This window comes from Gekko japonicus, unplaced genomic scaffold (genome assembly GCF_001447785.1).
Source record: "Gekko japonicus isolate JY-2015 unplaced genomic scaffold, Gekko_japonicus_V1.1 scaffold2075, whole genome shotgun sequence".
Classification (NCBI taxonomy): Eukaryota; Metazoa; Chordata; class Lepidosauria; order Squamata; family Gekkonidae; genus Gekko; species Gekko japonicus.
In genome coordinates this window covers 84012-95422 of record NW_015174900.1, presented here as the reverse complement: position 1 = coordinate 95422, position 11411 = coordinate 84012, and the positions used below count along the sequence as shown (strand labels likewise).

At 44.1% G+C, this 11411-nt stretch overlaps 1 protein-coding gene across 1 annotated transcript; it reads left to right on the top strand.

Annotated features, from left to right (window-relative positions):
• Positions 1–1245: 1245 nt before the first annotated feature.
• PTGS2 (prostaglandin-endoperoxide synthase 2 (prostaglandin G/H synthase and cyclooxygenase)) lies at positions 1246–9376 on the top strand. Its single transcript, XM_015424991.1, has 10 exons — positions 1246–1356; positions 2879–2995; positions 3104–3247; positions 3671–3814; positions 4648–4829; positions 5991–6074; positions 6868–7114; positions 7456–7742; positions 8217–8364; positions 8973–9376. Exons 1-10 carry the CDS (start codon positions 1305–1307, stop codon positions 9374–9376), a joined length of 1809 nt encoding a protein of 602 aa, XP_015280477.1. The 5' UTR covers positions 1246–1304.
• The last annotated feature ends 2035 nt before the right edge of the window (positions 9377–11411 follow it).

The following is an 11411-nucleotide window of genomic DNA, read 5'->3' as shown; positions in this document are numbered from 1 at the left end:
CCCGCGTCACAGCTGCCACGGAGAACACAGCCACAACTTTTTAAAGAGCCCCTCCCGAGAGCTGGGGGAGCCAGAATGACCTCTCGCATGTGATGGCATTGCCGCTCGGACATCACACGGGAGAGGTGGAATTTGCCCCTACGAGTCCAAGGCCACTATCCCGGGGCTCAGGGAGGCAAGGGTAACCCTGTAGCTAGGGAATTCTTTGGGAGGGGGCCTCGGGGGGCCCACCAGCTAATTAAATGGAAGTACAGTGCAGGTGGTAAGCTGGAGCACTTTGGGGGCAGCCCAAGAGGGAGGGGGCCCAGAAGAAACACTAGGGGGGCGGGCCCCGTGGGCCCCATGTTAGCTACGGGCCAGGGCAAAGGAACATTTCGCCCCACCTCCCCCCGCCCTCCCCCCACCCGCGGGCATCGTAGCTGCCGCCCAGAACAGCGGCAGCGGCCATAAGTTTTTAAAGAGCCCCTAACGAGAGCTGGGGGAGCCAAAATGACCTCTCGGGGAGGGCAGGATATAAGTGTCACAATAAATAAATAAATAAATAAGCCACTCAAAGGCCATTACTTGAAATGTATTTTAGATGCAGACAGCTATGTTGGTCCAAACCCAAGCAAAATCCCCCAAACCAAGAGCTGTGTAATAAATAACTTTCTAGGAAGATCAACCAAAGTGACACAAAAATTGCAGGCAAGCTTTCAAGGTCTCCAGGACTTTTTATCAGGTGTGATAATATTCGCTTATTTAAAGGAGAGGGAAGAGGGAGGGAAGTTTCTGTGGCCCTTTCCGGACTGTTTAAAGTTTGTGTGGCGCTTTCCTGGGAGTGTAAAAGAGCTTCCCGCCAGTGCCCTGAAACCAGTCGATGCTTCACGGAGGTACACTGAAACCAGAGTTTTCAGCCAGTCGTTTTTTGGGACACCCTTCAGTCTGTTAGAACAAACAGGGATTCCCTGGCTGTAGGAGGGAATCTCCTAATTCGGAAAGGTTATGGGACGAGAGACTGGCGGGAAAGCACTTGATCGCGCTCGCCTCCCCCCGCTTCCTCCTGATTTACGTCTGGAGGAGGCGGGGCTCCTAACTTCCGCAGGGGCCCCGGAGAAGGTGTGAGTCACGCCGAGCAATCCATAAAACGCAGGTCTCGCCTCGGTCTCACTCCACTCAGGTCTGGAACAAAGAGCGCGCAGCGAGACGGAGCGGGTTGCAGCTGGCACTGCTGTCGAACGGCGTAGGGCTTTATTTAATTTTTCACGGAACAGACGATAGCCCGCACCAAGTGGATCCTGCGACTTTCTGGTCTCTTTGGGGAAATGAAGGTGTCCTGCGTTGTCCTTTTGTCTCTCCTGGCTGTCAGTCAAGCAGGTGAGTTGCACGGCGGCCCCCCTCTTGTCCCCGTCCCCCCCGGTTTGCTTTCTCCCATAGTTCTCGGCAACTACAAACCTGACCTCCTTTGGGACATTTTTCTGATTCAAGCGTGTCATTTTACCCCCTCTTCGCCAATGGTCGTCTTGAATTGTCCCCCTCTTTTTTTAAAAAAAGTTGTTCTGGGTTGTATTTAAAAGCTAAGGGATGTACTTGGTTGGGAAATAGAACTGGAATGAAATGTCAAAGGGTCGGGTGGAATCACCTCTTTTGATCGGGAAACCCCCCTTCCCCCCCCCCTTCAAAGCCTGGGGCTATCACATCTGCACCCCTCCCAAAGGGGGCATCTGACTGGTGCGTAATGAAGCAAGGTTGGGATTAGGAACTCCCAGGGAGACTGAGCCTCAGGGGTTTAACAAGGTGATGGGAAAAGAATTTGAAGAACTCTAATCTAGTTGTTTAGCGAGCCCTGCTTGGAGCCAGTGGCCATGAGAGATTTGTCAGGAAAGTGTATCAGTACTGATCAGGTACCACACCTGCAGTGCTGTCCTAGGTTACACATTTCTAAGCCCACTTAGGGTGTAACAGTTGCTTATGATGACACTGCTAGATATGGTTTGTACATATGTAGATGCTGTTGATACACAGGAACTGTTTTAAATGAAGAAAATTGTATAGTGTCATAACTCTGGATTGTAGGTTTCTACTACTTGCTGGACTTCCTTTTCTATTAAATACCTTGTCTATTAACTGTAGCATTTGGGTTCACATTTTTTTAAATAAAATCATGTATTTGAAGGCATATGCCCAATTCACTGAGAAATGTCAAGGCAAAGGAAGTTATAAGGTCAAGATTAAATGAAGTCTTGCTTTTGGGGTGAAGTTTTGCCTAATCAACATAAAGGTGCATAAGAAAGTTATAAGGTCAAGATTAAATGTTGTTGAAGTCTTGATTTTTGCCTAATCAACATAAAGGTGCATAACCGATAACAAAATGCTTGAAAGCAGTATTGCATTTCAAGAAATGCACGTTCCATTCATTCTTGCGTGTGGTAAGATTTCAACCCATATGATGAATCTCAAATGTGCTCCCTAAAAGGGCAGTGTGACCTGAAGAACGCAAATAAAGTTTCACTTAAACCCTTTGGGGGTTAGTTCCAAATAAATGGGTACTGAACAGCAGGAGGAGAATGAATGTAACCTGATTGTATCTATCTCGCTGCCTTTTTTGTCCCTGCCCTTCCTCCAAGGAGTTCTGGGCTGCATACATGGTCTGACTTTATCATCTCATCAGCCCCGTGAAGCAGATTAAGCAGAGAGAGAAACTGGCCTGAGGTCACCCAGTAAACTGCATGGCAAGTGGGGATGAGAACCTGGGTCTCTCTAACCACCGTACTGCACAGGCTCTCTGTTATCAAATGGCAATTAATCTACACGAAGTTTCTAACACCGGTCAGCTGAATGCCCCAACACATCTCCAGACATCACTTTTTACAACTCAGTCTCTCAATTTCTTTTTCAGCTAATCCTTGCTGTTCAAATCCATGCCAGAACAGAGGAGTGTGCATGACAACAGGATTTGACCAATATGAATGTGACTGTACCCGGACAGGATACTACGGGGAAAACTGTACTAAACGTATGTTCAGTCTGAAATCCCTAGAAATGCATGAACATATTCATAAACTCTTCTTTCTGGTTTTTTGACGTGTAACGTATATCTTCATTGTGCTTTAATTCCATTCAGCGGAATTTTGGACTTGGCTGAGAGTGTCGCTGAAACCCACTCCAACAACTGTCCATTACATCCTCACTCACTTCAGAGGAGTCTGGGATATCATCAACAGCCTCCCCTTTCTTCGTGATGCCATCATGAGATATGTGCTGATGTGTAAGTCTCCATTATTGATCCTGCTATTTGGTTTGGAGGCAGATATATATCCAAGTGCCTTGAAAAGCTGCATGTGACCATTAACAGTAGCTTATATTATACTGGAAGGTTAATATCTGTCAATACCATGGTAAACTGGCTGTGTTAAGTGATGTTACGAAGGAACAAACCCTAACAGAAATGCCAACAAATAAGTCCCAATATTATTGGATGTGGCTTACTACCAGGAAAGTGTCCTTAGGATCGCAGTTTGTAATATGGGAGAATGTAATATACAAATGCAATCAACCTACAAGCAATCCTCTTGAAATCAGCTTCTGCATCAAGTCTTACTAGAAAAGGTTGTTCAGTTTGTAGCTACCTTAAATGATAACTGTAGCATGAATTTTAAATCCTTTTTTTCCTCCCTACTTTTCTTTTTAGCAAGGTCCCATTTAATTGAGAGCCCACCAACATATAATAGCCATTATGCCTACAAAAGCTGGGAAGCGTATTCGAATCTCTCCTACTATACTCGAACTCTCCCTCCAGTAGCCCATGACTGCCCAACACCTATGGGTGTAAAAGGTAAGGATTAAAGTCTGATTTGTCTTTCTGTGTATGTGTTGGTAGGTAGAAAGAAGAAAGGATCTATTTTCGTTCAACTTAAGTGCAAAAGTATTTCCATGTACAGTGCTGAAAAGTCAGGTCAGTTTGAGGTATAATTGGCTGGCAATAACTATTCCAAAAGTCAGTCCCTTGAAAATTAAGGTGTGTCTCCCGTTGGGATTACGGAGTAAGCATCTTTGCAATTATCAGAAGTGTATGGTGATTGATTGTGGAATAGTAAAGTAGTTTAACTTCCACATTCAACTACGGCTTAATGGGAAGGGCTGTAGCTCAGTGGTAGAGCACATGCTTTGCCTGCAAAAGGTTGCCGGTTCAGTCCCTGGCATCTGCTGTTTTAGAAAAGGATCTGATAGGTGACATGGAAGACCTCTACCTGAGAGACCTTGGAGAGTTGCTGCCGGTCAGAATGGACAGTACTGACCTTGATAGACTGATAGATGCTCTGTCATCTTGGTGCTTGGGGGGGTCAACAGTGGGAGGGCTTCTAATGTCCTGGCCCCACTGGTGGACCTCCTGATGGCACCTGGTATTTCTGGCCACTGTGTGATACAGAGTGTTGGACTGGATGGGCCTTCGGCCTGATCCAACGTTGGCGTCTCTTATGTTCTTATGAGGCTCTAACTCCGTATAAAGCAGCTTCCTCTATTAAGAGGTTTGTTTCCGAAACAAAGTTAATATCGAGTGCTGGTTGCAGTATATCTCAGTCCAACGAAAAGGGTTTGTTGTACTTCCTCTGTCAAAGAAACCAGACGTTTCCTAGAAAATAAAAAACATCTTACTTTAAATTCCAGGAAAGAAGGAACTTCCAGATTCACAGATCATTGTCGATAAGTTTCTGCTGAGGAGAAAATTTATTCCCGACCCTCAAGGCACAAACATTATGTTCACGTTCTTTGCCCAGCATTTCACCCACCAGTATTTCAAGACGGATCACCACAAGGGGCCGGCCTTCACAAAAGCCCTTGGCCATGGGGTAAGACTGAAGAACTGTGACTAGAACTGAACAAACTCTATCAGCCTTTTGTGGTGAGAGGAATAATAAATAAATATTGGGAAAGGCACACCGCACAACAGTGTCAGAAACCACAGCATTTTGGACCTCAGACTGTAACCCTTTGAGTCCTTGTTCACCCTGGATAGGGAATGGGGTACAGTTTAATCCCTGGATATGTAAATACAGTGATTTCGGGGGGGTTTCTACTCGATGCAAATAATTTTAGATGTAATAAGCCCAGAATTATCTTCTACATTATCTCTCTGTTCCAAAAGAACTGTGTTCCTATAGTGCATGTTTGATATGTTGTTGTGGGTGGGTCATGGAGGCTTCAAACCACTGTCATTCAGGGCTCTTTTTGTAGCAGGTACTCATTTGCATATTAAGCGGCACACCCCTAATGTAGCCAATCCTCCAAGAGCTTACAGTAGCTCCTGTAAGAAGAGCTCTGTAAGCTCTTGGAGGATTGGCTACATTAGGGGTGTGTGGCCTAATATGCTTTTGAACATCACCAGTGGTTTGGTCTCCCCCACTCCCTCCACAAATCTCTGGTAGATAAAGGCTTCAAGGAGTTATAAGGGGTATCAGCTGAATAATAAATAAATAAGGAGTTTTGATTTCAAAACTGCAACATAGTTGGCTTGTTTCTGAGAAATAGGCTTTCTCATTTTGCAAGGACAAAAAGTATAAAGTAGCATTTCTTAAAAGAATATATATCTATATAGTTGACAATCTGATATGATGCAGCTGAGATGCAAGTGGAGATTGGATACTCTGGAATGCTCAAGCAGAAGTTAGAACTACTGATTTCAAAGTCCATGAAAACAAATATTTTATTTGGGAGAGAGGGGTATCTTGGTCCCATTGATTTCACTGGGTAGGGAGGCTTTCCTCTGTTTTCCATGGTTACCACCCACTCCAATATCCGGTGTGCTACTATGGAACGTCATCTGGACAGGACTGATTTAAGGGGAGTCCTTATAATATGCTCCGTTTTCTTTGGGTAGCATCTAGTATATTAAGACATCTTCAATATGTTTTTCAAAGGTTTGATCTAAATCTACTGATCTCATGGGTTTTATTTGATGAACTTCATCAAGTAGTAATGTAATTCTCATATTCCTATTACTATCGGGACAGGTTGACCTGAGTCACATCTATGGAGAGACTTTGGACAGACAGCTGAAACTGAGACTGCTCAAGGATGGAAAGCTGAAATATCAGGTTGGTTTGGGAGAAAACGCCTGCAGTATGTTGAGAGGGAAGGGCCGTTATGCTATCACTTGATACAACGATGGGTACACCAGAATATTCTCTGGGCAGGGTCTGTCTTGCCTCTGTGAGGCGCATGGCACTCAGGGGTATTGAATAACTACAATCTGAGGGTTAATGCAGAATTGCAGAGGGAGGAAAATCCCCCCTCATCCCCTCAAATCTCTGCCTTCCGTTTTCTGTAAGTTCATGGGGTCTCTAGCAAACTGAGTTCTCCTTCCTCACTGTTCATTTTTCGTTTAACTCAATGCTGTTCTCAGTATTGCATCCTTTCTTGAGCCTGCTCAGTCTTTGTCAAGCTGTACTCCCCCTGCACTTTCTACATGTTTCAGATAGATAGACTCGTATTTTCAGGGCCCAAATAAGGTGTGTAGAGGCCCTAAGCCACATCATTTAAGATGCCACATAGTATTATACCAAAAATGGTAATTTGGTAATCTTTAGTATTTAGAGGCTTCTCAAAATCTGTAGCCCTAAGGTATAGCTTACTTCGCTCACATGTAAATCTGGCTCTGCCTGCGTGGTCTCAGAATGGCCTCGTCTTGCAGCTTTCATCTTTAACACAAACAAGACAGGTGGCTGGCGATCAGGTGTAGTGATTAAATAGTGGTAGACATGTGCACATTTAGGTCAAAAGTCTTAATATAAATTTAAGCACACTTTGGTTGGGACTGGGATTCAGTATGATGGAATTTTGTGTGTGTGCTGCAGCCAGTGACTCTAACTTGTTCTTTTAAAACTGCAGGTGATCGGTGGAGAGATGTACCCACCTACTGTGAAAGAAACCCAGGCAGAGATGATATATCCACCCAACGTCCCTGAGCACCTGCAGTTTTCTGTAGGACAGGAGGTCTTTGGTTTGGTTCCAGGACTGATGATGTATGCTACCTTATGGCTCCGGGAACACAACCGGGTCTGTGATGTACTTAAAAAGGAGCATCCAGAATGGGACGATGAGCAGCTGTTCCAAACTACCAGGCTGATCCTGATAGGTAAGTTTGACAGTCATTTCTAAGGCATAATTTATGTATAGAAACTGCTATCAGAGGGAGAATTTAAGTCTGTTCATGGCTACTAGCCACACAGATGGTCTGTTCATGGCTCATGGTTCATGGCTATTAGCCACACAAGTGGAAACCTCCATGTGCTGGAGCAGTATATCTCAATGTCAGAGGCAACTGGCTGTTTAGAACTGGAAGATATGCATAAGATGCCTTAAGTGATTGGTTTAGCTCACCTATAGTGTTCGTATTTGATTTGCAAATAGCAAAGTTATGCATCTGATATAATTTTGAAAGCAAAAACTGAGTCCTCTTTTTAAAAACAAAAACAGGAGAGACCATCAAGATTGTGATTGAAGACTATGTGCAGCACTTAAGTGGATACCACTTCAAGCTGAAGTTTGACCCAGAGCTGCTCTTCAACCAGCGATTCCAGTATCAAAACAGAATAGCCGCTGAGTTCAACACCCTTTACCACTGGCATCCCCTTCTGCCTGACACCTTTCAAATCCAGGACCAAGAGTATACCTACCAACAGTTTCTCTATAACAACTCCATCATGTTGGAGCATGGCCTTTCCCAAATGGTGACCTCCTTCTCCAAGCAAAGGGCTGGAAGGGTAAGCATTCTCTCAACATTTTGACCTGTTTGAGCTGGCTATCATGTTGTTCGTCTAGAAGTGACTGGGCACAGCTGTCCTTTGCAAGTCACTCCCACCTCATAGACTATAATTCAAATCCTGGTTTCTTTCAATAAATGCAGATTTCATTGCTTTTTCCTTTTCTCCTGTCTTTCCCCAAAGAGGGCCCGGCTGGTATTCCAGCCTGAATTCTGGTGAGAGCAGCACCAGAAGTAAAGCAGGATTAAGCCAGGATATTGGTATATGTCACATGATACCATAGTTAAGAGTGTTTTGTGTCCCATAGATAATGGCCCATGTTTAGACATTAACACTAGCCATCGTTTGTTTAATTAAACCATTTGGGACCAATGCAGTAATGGTTATATGAACTGAGGTGTGTTAAACACAAGCTGAAAGGCATTCCATTTTGTTCCTCATGCTACTCCATTTTTTTTCCTCCTCTGTACACAGGTAGCTGGGGGTAGGAATGTTCCTGCTGCTGTACAGAAAGTTGCTAAAGCCTCCATTGATCAAAGCAGGCAGATGAGATACCAGTCCTTGAATGAGTACCGGAAGCACTTTCTGTTGAAACCTTTTAAGTCATTCGAAGAACTTACAGGTAAGACTCTTACATTTTTCTTCCTTTACCCCTGCCTTTCTCCCAAGTGGGGACCCCAAGTGGCTTACATTGTTCTGTTCGCCTCCGTTTTATGCTGACTACAACCCTGTGAGATGGGTTAGGCTGAGTGTGTGGCTGGCCCAAGGTCACCTAGCAAGCTTCCATGGCAGAGTGGGGATTTTGTTTGTTTGTCTTATTGTTGGAACAGTCATAGACCAGATAAAAAACAGGATGAGTGGGGATTTGAATCTGGGTCTCCTAGATCCTAGTCTGATACTCTTAGCCACTCTACCACACTGGTTCTCAAAAGGAAGCCATGGTCAAGTAGCTTTAATCAAACACATGGCAGAAATTCCCTCGTTCAACCTGAGGTAGCTTGTATGGTGACTGCTGATAGCAGACCTAGGGAAAGACCATGGAGACCCACTGCCATCCGTAATACACTGCAATGGGCTAGGTATTCCAGTCCTCTATTCCTGTGTAAGGCAGCTCTTGAGCACAGCGTATAATGGTCTTCCAAAGTATGTGTTAAATTGGGATAGTAGCAACAGATCTAGGGATCTCTTGGAGGTTCCAGGTTCTTACAGCTCCCCTATTATTTGCTGCAGGAGAAAAAGAAATGGCTGCAGAACTTGAAGAGCTTTATGGAGACATTGATGCGATGGAGCTGTACCCAGCACTTCTTGTTGAAAAGCCACGCCCAGGTGCCATCTTTGGTGAGACCATGATAGAACTTGGGGCACCATTTTCCTTGAAAGGCCTCATGGGTAATGCCATCTGCTCGCCTGAATACTGGAAGCCAAGTACTTTCGGGGGCAAAGTTGGCTTTGACATAGTTAACACAGCCTCCCTCCGAAATCTCATCTGCAACAATGTGAAGGGCTGCCCTTTCACTGCCTTTCATGTCATAAACTCGGAAACAGCGGCAACAACTAACTTCAGCACTGCCAGTGCTGGAATAGAAGATATCAACCCTGCTGTGGTATTGAAAGAACAGTATGCTGAGCTATAGAGAACACCTGGTAGTTTTATTTATTTATTTATATAACAATCTAAATTATTCTATTTATATTTAAAATGCCATGGAGATATATACACATATATTATGCCTTGAGGTCTAAGCCAGGATGTCAGACTTAAAGGGAGTTTTGCTTTAGAATTTGCAAGACAGGATCCCTTGTGTCTTAAACAATACCTTCTGTACCAGAAAGATGTATTCCAAAATGGATCAAGGCATCAGAACTGCTACTTGAAAACTTGATAAAACAATACATTTTTTCTTAAACTTGACAAGAAACTCAGCAATATGGACACAAATTGGGCAGTTCTGAACGCAGTCCCTGTCAAGACATCAATACTTGTGGAAATGCCTTGTCAGTATTATTTGCAGAAGTACCCCGTACCAAATTAATAAAAAAGAATAGGTGTGATTCAGCCCAAGCTGCACACTTAAAAGGAACTAAAGTACTAAACTATTCCTTTGGACTCAGTTGGCAGTAGAAATGCTTAACTTTGGATGGATCAGGACTTGTTTATGTTGTTTGGTACAAAGTCAGGAAATATCTGACTCTTACTGCCTTTCAGGTGGCATGACATAACATTTTGAAAAGGGGTAAATCTTCTGACTTATGCAACTTCCCTTTCCCCTTTTTTCTATTTTTTAAGAAGTGTCATCCTTTGGATATCCAACCCACTGAAAACCTCTCCTATGCAAAACCCATTGAAATGTAATGGCTGTCCTGACAAATCTGAATGCTTTTCAATGAACATTTTCCTGTAGTACTTTTTTAATTCTTGAAAGTTGGCTTGGCAAGCTCAGCTGGATCACAAATGATCACAGGGTTTCTCCTTTGAAGTGTCTGAGAGCTACATGCCAGGTTTTAGGATTACAGAGCGCCTAACTACTTTTTAACAATCTTTAAATTAAAAAAAATACTCAAAGAAAAGCAAAGATTTGGTAAGCCATCAGGTGATGGAAATCCTTAATTTTTTCCATGCTTGCAGCATTCTGCCCCACCTGTTGTAGGTAGTACATTTGCCTAGTTCAGTGGGACACCTAAAATGCATTGTCACTGTACTTGCACAAGCATGGAGACTGCCAAAGACTGCTGCAAAATAACACTTCAGTAACTATGTAATTGGCAACACAGTGCCACAGTCCATTTTTAGTCACTTTACCCGTTCCTGGGCAGCTTAAGGAGGGGACGGACTGGGAGGGGGAAGGGGCTTAGCCCAGTCCCCACAAGGGAGGAAGGCAGGCCAGGCACAGCTTCCCCCTCGCCTGGCAAGGCTGGCACAGGCCGGGCACTGCACTTCTTAAGCTTAAGTTTGCCAGTCTGCCCCTGAACTCAAGGTTTTGCTGACTGCAACACAGGAAAGGCAAGTGAGTTCACTTCCTCCTATTTCACTTTCTGCAAAACATGCCAGCTAAGAGGAACCCATGATGAGATCCGCAAGTTCTCGCTGCTATTATGCAACCAAGACCTGAAAAGGTTGCTGAATTCAGTGTGATTGGCAACCTAGACTAGTACAGTAGATGCCAGAATCTCTTGATGCAGCACTTTATGCACAGAAATATCATTTCAATTTTGAGAAACACTACATTTTGTTAATATTGTAGTAGGAATGTAGGTCACAGGGCCCCTTCTTTCAAGTGCATAACTTGATCGACAGAAATGTCTTCCTGCATTGTAGATGCAGCGCTTTATCATAAAGTACGTGAAGACCAAAATGTATGGGACCAAATACAACACTGCAACTTCTGTTTGTTTTTAAAAGTTAATTGATGCTCATGTTTTGTTGCAAAGATTCTTTGACTTAGGGAGAGAGAGCTGATAAAGGAGATAGGGATCAAGGGCACGATCTGCCGGGACAGTCTCTTGCGCAACCCTCATGTTTTTGTTGCTGGGGCCTTGCACAACGAGCCCCATTTCTGGGGAGTTGCACAAAGAGAACTTCCCCGTGCATTATGGCCAAAGACTGTAAGGTGAGGGGGTTTCCCCTCTGTTTGTTCCCCTCTGAGCTATGTTTGTCGCTTCAAGAACACA